We start from the raw sequence: 22,124 nt of genomic DNA on the forward strand, positions 1-22,124 counted from the left end.
GTAAATTATTTCTAATGATGAATTATTATAAATAATACTATGTGACCATCATGGCATATAGTTTATATGTAATACATATGTATATACATATATATGAGAACACACACGTGCGTGTGTGTATGTGTAAAACTATGTTATTTGAAAGATTTCTCCTGATACAGTGTGTGGCTCACATCTATAATTCCAGCATCTGGGAAGCTGAGGCAGGAGGATCATGAGTTTGAAGCTAGTTTGAAATATGCAATAAGACCCTATCTCATAAAAAAAGAAGTTTATTTTAAAAAACAAGCAAACAAATGAGCAGGTATGATAATATGTGGCTATTTTCCCAGAACTTGGACGGAGAGGTAGGAGGAGTGTAAATTCAAGGTCAGCATAGACTCCATGGGACCCTACCTTAAAATGAAGGTAAGGACAAAAGGATAGAGGGTAATACTAAAAAAAAATTTAGAAATCAAGTGGCCCAGTTAAGAGGGCCAAAAGTCAGTATTCCATGCCAACCATGGTCTGGTCATCTGGGCAGGAGACAGTGGCTCCCCGGGTACAGCTTCTACCTCCCCTACTCAGTAACCACTTAGAGAATGACTGAGTCCCTTGGCCTCTGTGTTGCACAAATGGAGGCTTGCAAAGTCCCTTCCTCCTGCCTGCCCCTCCTGGAGGGGAGGAAGGCTCATTAAAACCAACAGAGCCGAGTGTGTCAGGCCCTGAGTGTGTTGTTTTGTTGACATGAAGGGTCTAATTCATCAGCACACAACGATGCCGTCAATTACAGCAGCAGACTCAGAGAGCGAGGAGGCACTTGGGGATTGTATCTGCTATTGTCCTTGGGAGAGAGGAGCTGGATAACGAATGTGCAGGCTGATGGTTTTCCTCTCCGCAATGATTCTCCGGACATGCTGGTTAGGAACAATGGAGGAGAAAGCCCCCTCACACCAGCCTGACGCTCAGATGCGCGGAGGCTGGATACAGAGAGCAGGCCAGGCGTCGGAGGCCTGGCAGAGTAACATCTTTTATTGATCACAGTTGCTTGAGTGGGCCCTGGTTACCTCTATGGCTGCGGAACTTCTCCCAGCCCAGCAGCTCCATCTGCCTTCCCCGCGGACCCATTAGCGCTACACTCATCAGCACGCCGATTGGAGGCCATGCCTCAAAAATTAAGGGAACAAGATGCGGTTTTGTGTCACTGGCTCAAACGTAGCCCCAGGACTAGACAGCACAGCTCTAACAACCCCAGGCCTCACTTCCAGGAGCGGATGCCACAGGGGACTCATCTGCTCTCCCTAGAGGGGCTGTTAAATGTCCCTGCCTTACAGTAGGCCACAGCCAGCATCCATCTCCCAGGCAGCCTTGACTAGGTGGACAGGCACCCGAAGAATTTATCAGAGCCCTATGGGCCCAGATCCTGCCCTGGGGACAACCCAGAAGATTCCCAAGGGAACCTTACACAGGTTCCTAACCAGGACTCTGACCAAACCAGTGAGTCACTCTGAACAAAGAAATTAGACACGCTTCAATTGTGTTGCTGAGAAAGCCCATGTGGCCCAGCATGCAGGGCTCTGCCCTCCCAGTACTGAAACTCTTGAAAACAAACCATTATTCACAGCAGTTTCCCAAAACACTAGTGCACACCAACGGCCTGAAATGCCCTTAAATTTTTTTAATCCACTTTAAAAATGAAAACAGCACAAACAATATGGATGCCAGACTATTCTATTCTTGAACAATCAGACTATGTAGCAGCCGCTCAGAGCAAGGCAGCAATTGTGGTCCCATCATAGACCCCTCTACTGAGGCCTCCCACACCAAGGCTGAGCAGCAGGCAGCATCTACCCACAGGCAGCTGTGGCTGTTTCTCTTACACCCTGCCTGCCTACAGCTGAGTAACTGACCCTGAGACCTTCGAACATCTGCCCAGTGCCATAAAGCAAGTGCAAAAATCACCCTCCACCCTGCCAGTTCCCAGCTAGTTAGACACTCGCTTCTATACCCAATATACACAGCAATGCTGTGGAGCCCCTCCCGGAGGTTCTCTGAGTGACGGCTTCCCAGTAATTAGGTTCTGGCTCTTCTTTGAGGAGGAGGGGACCCAGTCTGTCATCGCAAACATCTGCGGATTTTTGTTGTTGTTGTTTAGGTCTGGTTTTTTGAGACAAGGTCTCATGTAGCCCAGGCCTTGAATTCATCATATAGCTGAAGACGATCTTGCTCTTCTGATCCTCCTGCCTCTACCTACTGGCATGCACCACCATGCTTCATTAATGTGGCTATAGGCACAGAACTCAGGGCTGCCTGAATGCCAGGCTCTATTAACCTAGCTACATTCTCTGATACCTACATTTACTTTATGAGACATCAAGGGATCAGCTATGACCTGAGGCCACTCCTACCCTCTTTCAGAGCAAGCATGCACCTGTAGCTAGCTGTCTGGTATATAAAGATGGCCAAGGATGGCCAAGGCTAGATAGTGTTGAGCACCATAGAATTGGCCTGGAATACCTGCCTAAAGAGTTTCCTGTCACCTTTCATGACTGGCTAGGCCTGAGTGTTGCCCACATCAGAAAATGCTTCCAGCCCATGGGGCTCAATGGCAGCAGTTTGCTCATTTTGGTGGGGTTCGTTCCCAGTCTCAAGAATCATCACAGGCTTAGAAGCCTGGGTCACTTCTGCACAAGCAAGCCTCCTGTGAGTGCGCCTTTCACTTCTGACAGGCCAAGTACAGAGCTGGAGGGGACAGCCTCCGGAATCTAGAGGTCTTAGGGTCACCCCAACGCTGCCACACTCCAGCTGTGGGGCCACTGATGAGGCCTTTACCTCTCAGTCTTGACCTTCTGGTCTGTAAATGGGGTTCACCATGGGACAAAGTGGGAGGAATCATTTAAACGCGCAGAGTGAAGCACCTGTCCATCCTACTGTTAAGAGGAGTCCCTGCCTCGATAAGGACAGCAGTCACGGCAATCAACAGAGCTGATGGGTGACAATACTGATTATGTTGCTCCTGCAGAGTATTCCAGAACCCTAAAAAGGCTCTGCCCTTTGACCTCTATTGACGCCTTCATTTAATATTCTGCCTTAAAAGATTAAGAGCAAGATGGCTTATGTAGCTGCCAGTCTACACCCTCACTAAGGACTTCCCCGTCTGGATACTTTCTCTTCCTCTGCTGTCCTGCATCCTATCCCCACAGTGTAAACGGGAGTTAAATTCTCTCCTCCCTCCAGTTATAAGTGCAAAAATGTCAAGAGGGCCAGTCACAAAACACTGAGCAGAGACAGGTGGGCTCCTCACAGTGCAGTGTATCTGGCTAGGGTCCCCAAAACCTGCTTCTTTATCTGGTGCTTTCACCCCCAGATAGCTGTGGCCTGCCCAGAGGGAAGGGGGTTTCTGCTTGGTCTCCATTGGACAGATGACATGACCACCTCTACCCTGAAACCCGAGCCCTAGCCCTCAAAGCTCCTCTCCTCTCCAACTACTACCCCTCCTCTTCTTCTTCACGGTCTTTCAAAAGAAATTAATAATGTATATTCACAGCACAAAACCGTGCTTCACTGTGATGTTTTCATGGATGACCTCATGTACTTTGGATACATGCTCCATTATCCTTCCCCGTCTCTCCCTCCTCCCCTCACTGGTCCTCTTCCACTTACCAAATAATCCTGCTTTCACACCACACAAGATAGGTAGGCAGGTAGGTAGGTAGGTAGGCTTTCTCTAGAATCTAGACCACTGGTTCTCTACCTGGGGATGACAACCCCTTTGAAGATCAAACAACCCTCTCACAGGGGCCACCTAAGACCATTCTGCTATCAGATATTTACATTATAATTCACATTAGTAGCAAAATTACAGTTAAATAACTGTATGGCTGGAGGTCACAACATGAGGAACTGTATTAAAGGGTTGCAGCATTGACAAGGTTGAGAACCACCCCTCTAGACTCTATACACAAGGGCAAACCCATGGCATTTGGCTTCTTTCCATTCACACAAAAGTCTCCAGTGCCATCCAATAAGGCCATTTCCTGCAAATGACATCATGTCTGAATAACACTCCAGTGTGTGCATACAGTACATTTCTTCTCTCCACTCATCTGTGGACAGGCTAATCTAAGCTGCTCCCTTAGCTCGGCAGCCATGGCTCTTAGCATGTGTCCACTATCAAGATCTGTTTAGGGCAATGTGGTCACAGTGCCCTGTCCAGCTGGCCCTGCCAGGTCCAGGTTGGACCTCTGGTGGCAGGTGCTGATTTCTATCCAGCTCTGACTTGCATAGGACATGGAGCTGTGACAGCATCTGAGGATGATTCAGAGAAGTCTCTTGTGTGCCTAGCAGTGGCCACAGTATCAGAGGACTTTGCTCACTCAGACCTTGGAGCTCCTCGCTGTGCTCCCATCTCTGCCTCAGTCAGCCCTGTTCTGTCAGCAGTGGGAGCTAAGAGAGCCCCTTCACCTGCCTGGACACGGGGCAGACTCACAGCCTCAGGACAATGCTGATAAATCTCCCCACACCACCTGACACTGCTGGGCCACCAGGCTAGAAGGGAAATTCAAGTCACAGTCCCCCCCCAATTCCTGTCCTCTCACTAGCATTCCTACCCTGGGGTTCTTCTGACAGTGGCACCTAGTGAGGCCTTTCATTTGTTTGTTTTTTTGTGTTTTGAGACAGGGTTTTCTCAGTAGCTATCGAGCCAGTCCTGGAACTCACTCTGTAGACCAGGCGGGTCTCGAACTCACAGAATTCTACCTACCTCTGCCTCCTAAGTGCTGGGATTAAAGGCGTGAACCACCCGGCCTAGTGGGGAATTATAAATAGTCCCCTCGACACATGAAGACCCAGACCAAGCCTGCCGGCAGCTTTGATTACACCTGTATGCCTATGTCCCATTTGCAGGCACGCTGGCTCTCAGAGAGGGACCTCAGTAGTCACGATAACCTGAATGCCAGATGTTCTACCTAAGTTAGATGCACATCCCAGACTGAAAACAGCTTCCTCAGGCAAAGGGGTCTGCTATGTTTTCTCTGTCTGCTCTTCCTACACAGGAGTGCTCCTGAGGGGCTGGTGACCAGGGGCAGTGTCCCCAGATTGTGACAGTGTAAGGAGAAGCCAGGGCAGAAGAATGACTGCCAGCCCAGGGCTGCTCAGAAAGAGGAGTGCCGCATCGGCTACTTACCTCATCTGTGTACTGGACGTCGTCGACAGCATACTTTTCCTTGAAATGCTCCTTGGAATGGATCCTCAAAAGAAAGCACAACGAAAGCCATGGTCAGGGCTTGGCGACACCTCAGCCTGGCCACCTTGCACCCTGGCTCCATGCCTGCCATGATGAGAGGATCTAGCACCCAGCAGGTACACCCAGGACTGGGTGCCAGGCCACTGAACCATCTCTGCTGCCCCTGGAACCCCGGACTCAGTCCACGATGCCCCTGGCCGCCTGCAGCAGCTGTGGAACATGGTCCCCGCTTCCACCATCTCCCTCCACATCACTGACCCACCGGGCAGTCAGCCAGTGTGCCTCACCCTCAGGGGCACGGAATAAGTAACCTCCCAGGCTGGACCTCTTTAAAGGAAGGTTAATAAACTAACTCTTTAAGGAAGTCAGCATCAGTATTTCTCAGTGTGATGAGAAGAATTTAAGCTTAGTCATCAAACTTGAAAAATCAGTCAGGGAGAAAGCATGGAGCAGATGAGGTGAGAGCCCTCACCCAGCTCTTGATGCTCTCTCCTGAACCTAGCAGGCTGCCACCCCGCCACACCTCACCTGGCCCCACCCCCAGGTCCTCAGTTAGTAGAGGAGTCAATGTTGTTTGGGGCAATGTGCTCACATATGGAAGAAAACTATATGGCGAGGGGGTGATGTCACCAGCCAAGTGCCAAGTCCAGTGATGTATATATGTGGCCCTTACATTACACACCTGGCTGCCACATAAGGGGAGATACCCACCCCTTCCCATCCTACGGAGGTCTCACAGCAGGTATCCCACCCAGCAGAGGCCTCAGTATCGTACAGAAGGTGGTCTCACATTCTGCTTCCACAGTCAGGATGGGTTTATAGATTGCGGGGGAGGCAGTTCTGGGGGTCCCAACAAGGAGCCCGTGATTCTCTCTGACCCACTATCAATCTCCTTCCACCCAAGCAAGCAAAACTGGCTGTCAGAGGTGCAGACGACAAGTTCAGAGGACAGAGAAGGGGAATGCAAGCAGCAGCAAGGGGCTCACAGCCCAGGTAGAAAACCCACCTCAGGCTGAGAACTCTGATCCCACTGAGGTCTCACAGAATGCCCTCTGCTCCCCACCCCTCCACAACTTTGGCCTCTAAAAAACTCATCGAGCATCAAGTTCTTGCTATTAATTAAATTTGCACAATTCGGCACATTGACTTCTGCCATGAGACAGGACTCACAGTTAACTGGCCAAGATCTGACACTTCCATTAGCAAGAGGCCTCAAGAGCTGAGACAGGATGTGTCATTTCACCCGGATCCTGGGAGTACCAGCTGCAGGCTGGAAAAGCAAGAGGCAGGGCCACCAACAAAACAGCTGCTAAGCTTCCTCTTTCCCTCTCCAGCTGTGCCGAGTCAGACCAGTCCTGCCTCCAGTCCCAGTTACTTCCTCATTGCCCCTTGTGAAAGGCATGGAAAGCAAACTCCCTACAGATTCAGAAGCACAAAGACCTGATTCAGGCTCCAGGGCTCTGTACCACTAACATGGGGGACCTAACCTTTCCATGTCCACTGCCACAGGGCACCTGAAGCCTCCCTCCAAAAAATGTCCTTTAGTGGGAAGTCACCAGGGAGCATCTCCCTGCCCTTCCCTGCCCCAGGAGTCTTACAGCAAAGAGACGGTGATCATAGTGGGCTGTGATCAGTGGGTGTTCCCATTGCTTGGGCTCACCTATAAACATGCACATAGTGGTTATACAAGTTACCTCTATACGATGAAATGCCTTACAGTCATTCTAAGATAAGAGTTATTTATTTGGGCTCAGGCCTTTTTGTTTCAGAGGGCTTGGTCTGTGGTTGCTTGGCTCCACTGACTCTGAGTTAACAGGGAGTGCATGTATGAAGACTGTGGATGGAAAGCTGACAGCAGAGACAGGGGCGCGCACACACACACACACACACACACACACACACACACACACACACCCTCCAAGGACACATCCCCAGTGACTTATTTCCTCCAAAGTCTTCCTAAAGTTTCTAAAACTTTCAAAACACAAGGTAGGAAGCAAACATCCAATGCATGACCTTATGGGACAATCTACATTTAAGCCACAGCAGCAACCACAAGTCACTGCACTGTCTGTGGTAAGGTAGAGCAAATGATGGCTGACGCCTAGAAAAGCCCCAACAGAAAGAAGCAGGCACAGATACAAGTCCCATCAAGTGCCCCCTGCTCAGTACTTGCTCTCCTTACAGAGGCTGACGCCACAATCTAAGCTAAGTGCAAACCTCCCATGCATTGATGCTTGCCAAGAATAACCGCCAACATATAATAAAATATGAAGTGCTGCAAGTCTCTTGTCTGCTACTCTGCACGTCACATTCTTCTTAGAAAGGGCAGAGATAATTAAGTTTGAACAGTTCTTGCTTTTTCATGTTTGTGGCTTAATTACAGTAAAAATCATTTAAATGTTACCTGAAGGGATATGTGTGCCATGCTGCATGATCAAACCAGCCACGGAACACACCTGGCAGCCAGGAACAGGAGCGACATGGCCAGTGACATTGGCCAGGAAGGTCACTGGGAATCTCTGACTACTCTCAGGGTTGTGCTGCTCAGGGCACAGGGGTCTACACAGTCTTAGAGGGTCTACACCCAGTCCCAGCTGGGATGTGGGGAGGAGCAAGCACAGCTCATGGCTGGCCCTGTCACATGGGAGGGCCCACTGGAAAGAACCAGACTGAAGGGGCAGGTCAGAAGAGGAGCTATGCTCACTCAGACACTCCTCATTCAAGTGCACAGAGCAGTTCTGGCAGAAGAGAGAAGACCCCTCACTTGACAGGATACCCATCCTGTAGAGAGGATTTGTGCTTGGGCACCCAGGCCCATGCAGGTCTGCTCTACCAGCAGGTGGGCCCCAGCACAAGCCCAGAGTCAGGGCAGACAATGCTTGGTCACAGTGGCTGAGCCCCAAAGCCCTGTGTGAGACCTCAGGTGAGACGGTGCCATTAAATCAATGCCACATGATGGAGGCATGATGGAACCCTCCAGAAAATAAAATTTTAAAGGAGTGGGTCTTAGTGGCTAGCCGACCACCTGCATGCAGTTAATGAGTAAGTAATAAGGGCCAAAAGACCGCAGTCACCGTCAGTTTCTGGCGCCTGGCACCTGCCTTCAGCTCCAAACAATGCCACTGCCTTTTATTTCGCTGGTGGCACAACACGGTGCGTGCAGAGCAGAAGTCAGCAGCCGTGTCAAGATGTCATTAAGTTGTCAGAGAGGAAAGCAGCCTTCTGCAAATCAGAGCAGGTGTCTGAGCCTGGAGACTGCTCCTATGTGTGAACTGGAGCAGCCGCAGTGCATCCGCTGAGATTACCTGACAAAGAAGTCAGGCAGAGGACGGCCACACTGTAAGGAGATGTGATGGAGACAGACTCACCCATGATGACGGTAGCCATGAAAGCTGGGACTCTGGTTAATCCCTAGGTGCTGGTGGTCACTGCATGGGTGCAGGAGAAGCCAGTAAGAGAAGCCCCTTCTCAAGAACTGCTTCTGTCACAGAGCCCATCCCTCCTCCTAATTAGGACAGGAGCCCGAGTACGGTCCAGAGAGGCTCAGGAAGCTGAAGCTGTGGTCCTTGTGACTCAAAGTGCGCAAGTGGGGGGGGGGGGGCAGTAGCATAAATAAATTGAGACCACCTCCCACACACCACATCTCATGCCACAAACAGCCCACTTGCAAGTCAAGTGTGATGGCACATGCCTCTGATTCTGGAAGCTGAGATAGGAAGACCTTGAATTCAAGGTCAGCCTGAGCTACACAGCAAGACCCTGTCCCAAACAACAAAAGTCACCCCATATGCATCCCACTACAAATCACAACACATCTCTCACACACACACACACACACACACACACACACACACACACACACACACATCACACTCTTACACACGCCCATACAGGTTCTACTATCAAAAGGAGCTAAGGAGCTGTGCACAGGGCCTCTGGGACTCAGCCCTGGAGAACTCACAGTAGCCTCTTCCTGGGCAGCCTGAGGCCCAGATGGGTACTCCTCCCTGCCAACCAACGCCAGGCACGCTATCTCCAGGTGGGTCAGCAACAGGCATGACTGTAGAGGATCCTCCATCCCTACCCACAGCTGCTCACTTTGCACAGGCCCTGAGCTGATGTGCTGTGTCACACAGGGAACTTCCAGTTTGCTGAGAGGAGCCCACACACGCCAGGCCACACTTACAGGCAGCTAATCCTCTTTTGGATAGACTCCTACAAATACACATCAAGGGCTCCCACCCTCCTGCTTCAGGGACGGTGTAGGGTGAGGCACAGGCCAGCCCTAGACTTCCAGTCCCCTCCCCCAGCATCAACCCTGACAGCAAGGCTGCACTCACGGAAGCTGTGGATTCCACAGCAGAACGCTGGTTCCCTGAGAGACTCTGGATTGTAGTATCTGCCAGATGGATTTTCAAAAGCCATCAGATAGAGACTCCAAAGGAAGCTGAGGAGCTTAAGGTCAAATGTTCAGTCTGGTGGGTTTTGATTGCAAAGGCCAGGTAATCCCATCAGCCTTGCTCCCGGTGCCCTATCGATTACGAGTGCGTCTGGAAGCAGCCGAGCACATCAGATCTGGCTGCTTCCCAGCTCAAGCCCAGACAACCAGCCCCTTTGTCACCTGCCCATTACAACCAGGCCTTCCCTCCCAAACACTCAGGACAGAGAGACAGAGTCACCCCAGAGCACAGAAAGGAAAGGTCTGCTGAGGGAGTCAATGATACAAGAGAAAAGAAATGTCTCAGCCGGGAAGTCATGATCTCCCTTTGGACCACAGCTCCCCGGTCTAGCCTGCACAGTGCACATAGCTGGGAACACAGCTCCCTGGTCTAGCCTGCACAGTGCACATAGCTGGGAACATAGATCTCTGGACTAGACTGCACAGTGCACACAGCTGGGACCACAGCTCCCTGGTCTAGCCTGCACAGTGCACACAGTTGGGACCACAGCTCCCTGGTCTAGCCTGCACAGCGCATACAGTTGGGACCACAGCTCCCTGGTCTAGCCTGCACAGCGCATACAGCTGTAACCACAGCTCCCAGGTCTAGCCTGCACAGTGCACACAGTTGGGACCACAGCTCCCTGGTCTAGCCTGCACAGCGCATACAGCTGGGACCACAGCTCCCTGGTCTAGCCTGCACAGCGCATACAGCTGGGACCACAGCTCCCTGGTCTAGGCTGCACAGAGCACCACAGTTGGGACCACAGCTCCTGGGTCTAGCCTGCACAGTGAATACAATTGGGACCACAGCTCCCTGGTCTAGCCTGCACAGTGCACATAGCTGGGAACATAGATCTCTGGACTAGGCTGCACAGTGCACACAGTTGGAACCACAGCTCCCTGGTCTAGCCTGCACAGTGCATACAGTTGGGACCACAGCTCCCTGGTCTAGCCTGCACAGCGCATACAGTTGGGACCACAGCTCCCTGGTCTAGCCTGCACAGCGCATACAGTTGGGACCACAGCTCCCTGGTCTAGCCTGCACAGAGCACACAGCTGGGACCACAGCTCCCTGGTCTAGCCTGCACAGCGCATACAGTTGGGACCACAGCTCCCTGGTCTAGCCTGCAGAGCGCACACAGCTGGGACCATAGGTCCCTGGTCTAGCCTGCACAGAGCACACAGCCTCGTTCACCAGGGGAACCAACCCTGCAGACCCGCTTCTATCCTCAAGGTTACTCAAGGCTCTGTTCTGCACTAGACAATGAGCTGCCTAAAGACATTTTAGACAGACTAAAGGAGAGCTTTGAACAGTCTCTGAGACTCAGCTGCAGCTGAGGCGCAGACTATAATTCCTGTATTCTTGAAGACTATACACCCAGAAAACAGACTGCTAACAGCTGATGCCAGACCAATCAGATCCTGGGCTTTAAACCCTTTAGTCAAAGGCTATTTAGCTGCCAAGATGTAAGTATAAGAGACATGGGAGTTCACACAGGTTCAGCAACTGGGATAGAGTCCCTTAGGCAAGATCAATCCTCCACTCTTGCAGCTGTAGAAGATGCTTGTCTTCAGCTCACAGGCAGCATCCTTCCTTTCTTGATAGAGCCAGTTCTTCTTAGAAGGGAATATCTAGGTACACAGCTCAGTGGTAGAGTGCTTGGCTAGCATGTGCAAGGCCCCAGAGTCAATCCCCAGCAATACATACACACCACACCACACACACACATACATACACACATGTATGCACACATGTAACCACATCATTCTTTTGCCAGGGCATAGTGGTCGTCACCTGTAATCCCAGCACTTGGGAGGAGGTAGGTGGATCTGAGTTTGAGTCCAGTCTAGGCTAATAGTGACATTCTATCTCAAGAAAGAAAGAAGGGGCAGGAGGACAATGGAGGAGACACACTCAGGGTCCTTCCACCTCTCCAGAAAGACTCTGAGTGGGTTCAACTGAAAGTCAACAGACCCCCATGGTCCATCCCCACAGCTCACAGACGACAGTGTCTGCCAACCTCTGAGTTGACTCTCTAGGCAACGGGGCATCTCAATAAGCTCAGCTTGAGCCAGAAAGTATCTTAACATCCAAGGGGATGTTGAAAAAGCAGCCAGCCACAGTTCTGCTCAGGACAGCCTCGTGTGCAGGAAGGATTCTGGGAGCATCTCACCCAGATGAGAAGGCTGGTCCAGTTATGGATGTTATGGTTTGGAAGAGAAATGTCATGTTGAAGACCTGCTCCCCTGTGAGGCAATGTTCAGGAGGTATTTAAGATGGTAATAACTTCATCAGTGGATCAACTACTAGGCTTTTAGGAGGTGAAGCCTAATTGAAGTAAGACAGGGGAAGGCATATCCTTAAAATAGTATTTTAGAACCCTAGTCTGGGCTGGGTGGTGGTGGTGCATACTTTAAATCCAAGCATTTGGGAAGCAGAGGTATAGGTGGAGGCTGTGCATTTGTTTCCCAGCTGCTCAGACCTGAATAATCACACAGAAACTATATTAGTTACAACATTGTTCAGCCAATGATTCAGGCATATTTCTAGCTAGCTCTTACATCTTGAATTAACCCATTTCTATTAATCTATGTATCAAAAGGAGGCTGTGACTTATTGGTAAGGATCCAGCGTCTGTCTCCTTAGGCAGCTACATGGCATCTCTTTGACTCTGCCTTCTCTCTCTCTCCCTCTCTCTCTCTCTCTCTGTATGTGTGTGTGTGTGTGTGTATGTATGTATGCTACATGGCATCTCTTTGACTCTGCCTTCTCTCTCTCTCTCTCTCTCTCTCTCTCTCTCTCTCTCTCTCTCTCTGTGTGTGTGTGTGTGTATGTATGTATGCTACATGGCATCTCTTTGACTCTGCCCCCCCTCTTCCAGCCTGCTTATATTCTGCCCTGCTATAGGCCAAAAGAGCTTCTTTATTAACGAATGGTAGTAAAACATATTCATAGCATATGGATGAGAATCCCACATCACAAAGGTAGGAGGATCTCAGTGAGTTCAACACCAGCCTGGTCTACATAGTCTGTCTGTCTGTCTGTCTTCCCCTACCCCTTGCATTCTATCATGAGGACAGTCGTGTGACAAGCCTCCATCATTATAGTATTCTACCTTATGTTAGACACACAGCGATGGAGGCTGCAGACCATCGCCGCAGACTATAGAACGAAACCTCTGAAGTCACGAGCCAAAATTAACCTATCCTCTTTTTAATTAGTTTCTCTCAGGTACTCTGTCATAGCCGTGAAAACCTGACTTAGACACTACAGTGGAGTAATACCCAACCCTAAAACTGAGTGGCACAAAAACCAGAAAGTATTTATCCTTGCTAGGATTTGAAATTGAAATGTCCCCCATAGGTTCATGTGTTTGGATACCTGATCCCTAGCTGCTGTTCTGGAAGGTTGAGAACTTTTATTAGCTGGGTCACTGGGAGCCAGCTTTGAGTTACAGCCTAGCCACATGTTTGGTTCTGTTCTCTGCTTCCTCGGCTGCCTTCCCCACCATGATGAGCTGTGCCTTCTCAAACACTAAACCAGAACACATCTTTCCTCCCTTAAGTTGCTCTGTCAGGTATTCTGCTGGAATGAGAAAGGTCACTGATGTGTGGACTCTCAAGGTCAGGCAGTGAGACAGAGCCTAGGCAGCAGGGCTAACCTCTGCTTCATGACCCCTGTGACCTTAGCAGAAGCTTGATTCATTTCACGCTTCATTCATGCTTATGGCTGGTGCCGTACCAGCTGGAGGCTTCCCACACGGGTGAGTCTGGGCTTCCTCACAGTAGGGCAGCTGAGTTCTGGAGGGGACCGTCCCAATGGAGAGAACCAGGGTGAAGCCTCAATGCACTTTATGGTCTAGCCTTGGAAGTCAACAGCCAACATCCTGCATCACAGTCCTGACCAGGGTCAAGCAGGAGTAAAACAGATTTCACCTTTCTGAACAGGCAGGTTACAAGCTCAGTGCCAGCCTGGAACTATCCCGTGACGTCCATGTCAGAAATTCAGGGACATTATAACTGCAGTCCTAGCAGCACCACCACCTCATGCTGTCACCTCAGGTGTAACCAACCCAATCACACACCACTGTATTATAATGGTATTGTTTCCGGGGAAGGAATTAGAGCAGAGGTCAGCCTCATACTTGTACTTGCTGGTACTTTATGGCCACCACGTGGAGGCCATGGCAGATCACAGGTAAGCCTTACTTCCAATCACAGCTCCCACAAGTACAGACCACAGTGCCAACACAGGTCTTCCCAGCACACTGAAACTTTTTCCTCCTTGTAGCAGGAAGTGGTAAGGATTTGGCTGCAAATGGAATATAAGCTAGGGAGGTATGAGGTATGGCTCCCCCCTGGCAGCCATGTTGTTTATCCCAAAGGCAGCTAGACAAGACATGCCCACTCCCCACCCTTTCTGAGTCGCTCCCAAGGGTCAAGCAGAGAAAACCTCACAGGAGAACCAGAGCCTGTTTCTCTCCTGCTGCCAACTCTGTCTTAGCTGCATCTTCATAGCAACACTGATGGCCCAGGGCCAGTCTGGCATGCTGCCCAGTGGCCTAAAGGCAGAACTGATGCCAATTTGTGGAGCTGGATGCCCTCCCCCAAGACAGCAGAAGAGCAGCATGCCAGGACCAGCAATGGACACTGTGGAGTCTGCTTGGAGCAGAAGAGACAGCAGGCAAAGCAGAGGGAGTTTGGAGGACAGCCCTTTAGGGGCCCTGGCCCTCTGCAAAGAGCTCAGAGTCCCTCAGGCAGCCAGGTGCCACGTCACTCAAACCAGCCACAGACGCAGACTCATCAGCCCACCTGGTAATGAGCACGATGGGGCAGCAGCTAACAAAGGCTGCAATTTCCACATTAGCCTGAAATAATCACTCTCCAGGCAGAAATGACAGACTGGAAGACAAGATCCTCTGATCGGTTCAAACATCCCTGGATACACAGCATCTGCCTCAGTGCTGTGAGCAGGTAGGAGCTGCCAGGTATCTTGGAAGGTAGAAGTGGGACAGTCTCTCCCAGGAAGCTTAGTCTGGCCTCTGGTACCAAACTCCTCATGTGGCAAAGGCCTAATCCTCCACCATCTCTCCCAGAGAGGCCAATGAAGGACAGACCGTCTGTGGCCAGAGGTAGGCATTACTAATACCCCTGGACATGGGAAATGAGCCTAGACAGCACACACTCCCCCATCAATGCCATGCAGAAGTGAACACCTACTGGTGCAAAAGCCGCCAGCATTTTTAGTATGCAGGGAATCTGGGCTTTCAATAAACCATGCCTCCACACCATAGCTTTGATCTGACCCTTCTTCCCAACTGAGGTAAAGGGCTGTGATACAGAACACGCCAGCAAAGGACCTGACTACTAACCGTCCCTCTCCTATCCCCACCCGATCATTATCCCCAAGGCAGGGACCACTCCTTACTTTCCCATCCAGGTGGCGTAGCTAGGAGGAAGCCTGGGCACAAACAGGGTTGACTTTCCAGTGTCCACATCAATGACACCATAGCAGCCTGACTCGATGACACCGAAGGCCCAGTGAAAGAAGGACTCCTGCGGAGGGAGCAAGCGGCTTCATTACCCAGGCACCAGAGCAGAAGCATGAGGTACAAGAGGGAGGTGAGCAGAGGCTGAGGACTCCCTTCTTAGGAAATGACCACAGTCCTGCACAGCCTGGTTCCCAGTCCAGCTACCAGCTCTCCGCCTGCTATGCTGTGGCTTGTCAAGAGCAGACAGGGCCCCCTCTGACCCTGCCTTCTACTGCCTTCTCTCTCTTAAAATTTGTATTTATTCATTGTGTATATCTGTGTGTATACCACAGTGCACATGTGTAGAAAGAGAACAACCTGTAGGAATTGGTTCTTTCCTGGGGATCAAACTCAGGTTGTTAAGCTTGGCAGCAAGCACTTTCGTTCACTGAGCCATTTCCCCAGCCCATCCGTCTGCAGGTCACCTCCTAGGCCCACGACAGACATCAGTCAACAGTACCAAGCACAAACTCAATTCAGAAACCCACACAGAATATGTGCATCCAAATGAAAACACACACACAGGGGGTGGGGAAAGGAAGAGAGAGAGAAGAGGGAGGGAGAGAGGGAGGGAGGGAGGGAGAGGGGGAGAGAGAGAGAGAGAGAGAGAGAGAGAGAGAGAGAGAGAGAGAGAGATTGAGAGGCTCAGTAGTAAGCATTGAGCTGGTGTCACCAAGGTATGAAGTCAGGAAGGGAACCCAGAATGAGATCAATCAGGGAGCCCACAGTTAATTTTGGAAAGTGATTTTATAAACTACAAACAAATCTCTAGAAGCTTCAAGACTAGGTGAGGTCTATTCTTGAGACCTCCATGACACTGGCAGCTGGAGACTGCAGGCCTGTGGCTGTGAGGACAACGTGGTGGTGAGCGAGAGGATCACAGTCATGCGTGTCCTGCTGCAGATGGGCTCCAGGCCAGAGGCCAGACTACTGTGCTCCTTCCTTCTACACCACCTGCCCCTTCACATTCCACTGTGCCTCCACCTCCTGCTCCTAGAAAGGTCTGGCCACAGTTCTGGGTCTGGAAGCTGAGAGAGAAAATAACCATAGCCATAGTTTTATGTTTTTATAAAACACACACACACAGTGGCGGTATTAGAGATTGAAGTTAGAACCTACTGTGTGCTAGGCGGATGCTCTACCACTGAGCCACACCCCCATCCCTTCACTGGGGGATTCTAGACAGGGGCTCTACCACTGAGCCACACCCCAGCCCCTCACTGGGAGATTCTAGGCAGGGGTTCTACCACTGAGCCACAGCCCAGCCCCTCACTGGGGGATTCTAGGCAGGGGCTCTACCACTGAGCCACAGCCCAGCCCCTCACTGGGAGTTTCTAGGCAGATGCTCTACTATTGAGCCATACCCCTAGCCCCTCACTAGGAAGTTCTAGGCAGGTGCTGTCTACCACTGAACATGGTCAGTTCTTTTTTTCATTTTGAGGTAGGGTCTCTCTAAGCTTTTCAGTCTAGCTTTGAACTAGTGATCCAACGAATTAAGCCTCTTCAGTGCTGGGATTATAGGTCTACATCATCAGGCCTGGCTAGAAGATGGGGTTCTAATTCCAGGCCTACCTGTTGGCAAGTTATCTTCCCCAGGTCTCAGTCTCCTCCTCTGTAAAGTTGACATGATGCTAGTAGAATAAATGGGAGTAGGCCCAATGCTGGATCAACCTAGCTTACTGGGCAAGTATTGTTACTCCGAGGGACTTTGTGTACTGGAGTAATTCTCAGCTAAGTACACCAGAGTTCTAGAACTTCATAGGGCCCCTGATACACATATGCGGGGTGCACAGCCCAGTTAGAGTACCAAGGGTGAGCACTGGCCAAATCAGATGAAGGCTGGGGCCTCTAAATAGGCAGATCACACAATCCTCCCAGCTCTCTTCGCTGCCAGCATCCAGTCCCAGGAACTCAACCCCTCATCTGCAGCTTGACTTTCTGCTGTGCCCTACCACTATAGCCAGTGGCCCAGACTGCGGGTCCTCCTATGCACACTGACTTCTTGCTTGTCCAAATTCACCCTGGCTCTGGTTCACTCCAGAGACCAGCTCCTCCACGAAGCCTACTTGCTCTCCCAAGGATATCTTTCTATGCCTTGAGAGCTCTGCCTAACAGGTGAGGGTGAAGGTGCTGACCCCAGATGTGGAATCACTGCTCCCATGTTGCCTCCAGGAGCCCTTGGAACCAACCTGCCAAGTCCCCAGCCCCACACCTGATGTTGGAGGCAGACAGGCCTGAAAGAACAGGGTGAAGGCTCACCTGGCGGAAGATGATGGAGGTATCGGTGCAGTAACGTTGCATCTCTTCCCCGCCCTGCAACACAACAGCTGAGCCGGCCTGTACCGCTGCATTCTTCCTCAGCCTCTCACACAGGCGCTGTCTGTTCAGGGCGAACAGGGCCAGTGGCACCTTCAGGGTCTCATTCCCCAGGGAAAAGGAAGGGCTGCAGAGACATAAGCATATACAGCACAGCCGGTTAGCACCTCCCTCACGCATCCATCATCACCTGTGGTCTGGGCCCTTGGGGGACTCCCGTCAACCTGTGGCAAGCCAGCCTGAACCTAAGCTATTGGAGCCCAGAGACAGTCCCTCACTGAGTCAACCAAGGCTATAGAGGCTTGTCCATCATACTCTATCCTTCAGCTCCTAAGCAACTGGCTTACCCTGGGGATGAGGGACGACTGTACCTTCTCAGCTAGTAGGGAGGCAAGGTTTGTGAAGGAAAGTCTTGGCAGGGGCTAGAGATGTCACTCATGTGTCACCCTTCAGGGCTTGCCATCTGCTTTGGATTTTCTAGAACAGGTGGGAAAGCTGAGCTCTGACCCAGACAGCACTGGCCACAGCCATGGTCTTGTCATTCTGCCCGTTTCACGTATGTTGCCAGCCTTATAGTCTACCTTGGTAGTTCCTGTACCCAACAATAATACAACCCCTCAGTATACACATACAGTGCACCCCTACAGCACCATGTTCCTGTGACCAGCACATATAGAGTGCAGACCTCAAGGATAGCAAGGCTGGTGTTCTGAAAAAGTCTACAGGAGCTGGGAAGGGCCAGGCCTGGCATCACTGGGAAATGTGCCTCCCTAGATTTCCAGGATAGCTCAAGTCCCACGCCATACCTGTGGCTTAGGTACAGTCTGCCCCACCCCCCTACCTATTCACAGGCTGCTTCTGCAATGTGTTTTCCCCCACTAGGTCGCCTTCAACATTCAGATATACAATAACCTGACCCTAAAACCAGAAAAAGAAAATGTTTCCTCATTGCTCTCAGCAATCCATTTCTTCCTCCACTTTGCAGTAAGTACTCTAAAGAGAAACCCAGACTCTGGCATTCCTGACAACCCCTGCACCTTAGTTTACCCATGAGGCCTACACATCGCTCCCCTAAGCAAACATAATCCATCTGGCCCCAATGACCCTACATTCCTGAACCTGCAGTGGGTCCTGATCTAGTCTTCACCAGGCCTTTCTGTGGCCATGATACTGGTAGGCACTACTGCTGAACTCCGCCTAACACAGCTCCTCCATCCTCACTCAGTTCCTTTCCCCCACCCTTTCCAGACCGACCTCCTACTGGAACTCCAGGGCTAGGTCCATACGCTTCCCTCCACTGGGCACAGCTGAGTTAACTCGGTGCCTCAGCTTTAAGTCCCATCTCTTGCCACAGACCAATGATGTCCCTCCAGATGTAGAGCCCCTCCACCCCGCCCTGACAAATCTCTCACCTCAAACTCAGTAAGCACGACAAAGACTCATGCCACTAGAGGTGGCTGTACTTTGACAGTGTTCAAGCCATCCTTGCCTTCTCATTCCACCTCTGGTCTCTCACCAACACATACCTAGAACCTCCTTCTCCCCACTAGGGGACATCCCCCAGGAGGCCCGGCTCCACCTCGCACCTGGACAACTTTAAGAAGCTCTCCACTGCTTTCCTGGTCTGAGTTTCCCACCCTTTCGCAGCCTCTTCCTATGTGCCAAGCACAGGCTTCATTTGTTGCTGTCTCTCAGGGAACATGTGACACACCAAGACAAAGACAGAACCGGTATGGATGCCTGGTAAATGAATGAACTCAGGTAGGCAAGCAGGCAGACCATGTCAGGCAGTTAGAAATCAGACAAAGGATAGGGAGTGCAAGAGGGAGCCCCTGAAGCGGCCAGTTGGGGGGAAGTGGAAGAGTTCAAGAAGAGTGGGCTCAGGCCAGGGCTACTGCCAGCAGCATAGTGGCCTCTGAACGAGGACTGTGATGGGCCTCCCCTTACACTGCAGTGGACCATGAAGAGGCCTTGGGGACCCTCATGCCTTACCCATCCCGCCCACACATCTTGGCCCAATGCCAAGCATGCCCTCTTATCCTCACTCTCCGGTCCAACCACTCACTACCATAGGCCCCGCACAGCACTGGGCCAGTCTCCCCACTTGTCCACCGGATCCAACCCCACCTACAGTGTCTTGAACATACAGACTGTGAGTTTGGTAAGTCCATCAGCCTGGGCCGAGCCTATGGGAGGCATAAGAGATGGGGGAAAGAAGCAGAACAGTGGACATAGAGAACCTGCTCCCTTGCCGCCTTTCCTGGCAGGCCATAGGACTAAATGGCCTGAGCCAGTCTCTCAGAGCAGGGCCACAACTCCCCTCTTCTTCCCGGTTTGTTTCACAACCCTACAGTTCTGTAAAACCATCCCTGTAGCAAGCGAACTGCCAGCATCAACCAGCTACCTAACTGGAACAGGTCCTCCATGAGGCAGACCTACATCTGTCTGAGTCGCTGTGTCCTTTGCCTATCACCCTGACCGACACGCAGCAAGTGCTTGATAAATATATGCTGTGTATGCCATTGTCACAATCAATTTGTGGGGAGCCACAGCCCAAATGTGCGGATCAGCGGGTGCCGAATCAGCTCCAACTGTGCGGCAGGAAGGGTGAAGGAGAGGAGGACATCCGCATGTGCCCATGCTCTGGACACTCACTCCTACCCCAGCATCTGCCCTTCCTTCCTCCCGGGACAGTGTGCAGGAGGCTGGGTGGGCAAGAGTAGCCAGGGCTTCCACAAAGCTAGGGCTGACGTCTGTCATTCTCAGCAATAAGGATGAAAGGGCAGGAGGATCCTGGTAACAGTTTGTAAACAAGGCTCCCAAGTGGCCTGGCTGACAGGAACTAAAAGTGCACCCTCTAGCACCCACATTCAAGGGACTGCCACACCCTTCCCACCCACTCAGTAACACCCATAGAAGGAATCATCACAAGCGGAGGAGGGGAACTCATCTTTACAGGGTCCTCATGAGCAAATGTGTAAGGACCCCTGCTATGGATGGGCTCAGACCAAGTCACCCCTCCCACAGTACCACTGGTTAAAAATGCTCATCTAGCTTCCTCGCCCCCCCCAGCTCCCCTCCTTGTGGCCCAGCTCCTTAAGCCTCCTAAGTGCCGCTTGCTCCTGGCATGTGATTACTCCATCTGGAAGGCTCTTGCCCTCTTGTCCAGAACTGTCGCAAAGGCCTAAGATCCCTTCAGACACTCAGACTTGGGACCTACTGCCTGTTTCACAGAGGGACTTGAGCATCTGAACGTTTTGGTATCTAAGGGGGCTCCTGGGACAAGCCCCTGGGAGACTGAAGGGTGACTGCACTTACCCCTCCACAGGGCTCAGTCATAACACCACCCACCTTGTCCTGGGCTGGGTTTAAGAAAGACACCTCAGCCTAAACCACCAGGCAAGGCCATGTGCTGCAGTCACTGAGTACTGCAGGAAACGCTCAGGATCAAAGATTATGAGGACACCAAACCCTTGGAGGGACAGTTGGGGTCAGAGAGTGACTTGTCCCTGTGAATTCATCTAATGTAGCACCAAGGAAACATTCCCAACTGGTTTCTTTTGTGATGCTGGGGATTAAAGCCAGGGTCTGGCATATCCTAATCTAGTACCTCCCCCACCCCAGCTACATCCCCAGCCAACCCCCCTTTTTAACATTTTATTTTGAGACAGACTGGCCTTGAACTTGCTCTGTCAGTCAAGCAGGTCTTGAACTTGCAATCCTCCTGCCTCAGGCTCCTAAGTAGCTGTGATTTCAGGCCAGTGCCTCTAAGACTGGCTGTCCAACTGGTTTCTGATGAAGGTTTGTTTGTTGGCTACTAATTGACCCTTGGGATTTAAAGCACAAGCATGTCATTCCTGCGTCCTGGGACAAACAAAGCACAATCTGCTGCGTGCAGCCAGGGCACAGGTATGTTTGAGACAGTGAAAGTGGCTGGTGGACATCCACAGAACAGACCCTCTCAGGCCATCCACCAAGGCCGAGGAAGCAGCCCAGGGCCAACAACAGACTGACTAATAACAGAGCCAGCCCCCAGGGAGAGTGCAGTGCCACCACCCCCTGAAGGCCATCCTCACCCAAACTCCCTGTGCCGCTGCCTCAGGGCTTCTATTGCTGTGAGAAACACCATGACCATAAGCAACTTGGGGAGGAAAGAGTTTATTTACTGCAATTTCCACATCACAGTCCACCATCCAAGAGAGTTGGGGCAGGAACCTGGAGGCAGGATACAGAAGCCAGAGAGGGGTGCTGTTTACTAGCTTGCTCCCCATGGCTTGTTCAGCTTTTCTTATAGAACCCAGGATCATCAGCCCAGGGGTGGAACCATCCACAGTGAGTTGGGTCCTCCCACACCAATCATCAAGAAAATGGACTACAGGTTTGCCTATAAGCAAATCTGAAGGGGACATTTTTGCTATTGAGGTTCCCTCTTCCAAAACTCTAACTTGTTTCAAGTTGAGATAAAGCTAGCCAGCACAACCACCCTCTCCTTTGCCCTCAATGGTCACCTGTAGGCATCTGGGCCCATTGAGAGCCACGCAGAGAATATTAACCCCTCATCTTCTTGATGAAAAAAAAAAAAACCACTCCTTTGTTTTCTCTAAGCCGT

The 22,124-nt window shown here is 51.2% G+C and overlaps 1 protein-coding gene across 1 annotated transcript in view; it reads right to left on the reverse strand.

The window, feature by feature from the left end:
• Window positions 1-22,124, reverse strand: part of Pepd (peptidase D) — a 136,551-nt gene that overhangs the window by 109,755 nt on the left and 4,672 nt on the right. The window contains exons 2-4 of the mRNA XM_048448771.3: window positions 17,459-17,642; window positions 15,097-15,224; window positions 5,165-5,228 (exon numbers count right to left, since the gene is read on the reverse strand). Of these exons, the coding sequence (XP_048304728.1) occupies window positions 5,165-5,228; window positions 15,097-15,224; window positions 17,459-17,642 (376 nt within the window). The remainder of the gene's footprint in view (window positions 1-5,164; window positions 5,229-15,096; window positions 15,225-17,458; window positions 17,643-22,124) is intronic.

This window comes from Myodes glareolus, chromosome 1 (assembly GCF_982192425.1).
Source record: "Myodes glareolus chromosome 1, mMyoGla1.1, whole genome shotgun sequence".
Taxonomy (NCBI): domain Eukaryota; kingdom Metazoa; phylum Chordata; class Mammalia; order Rodentia; family Cricetidae; genus Myodes; species Myodes glareolus.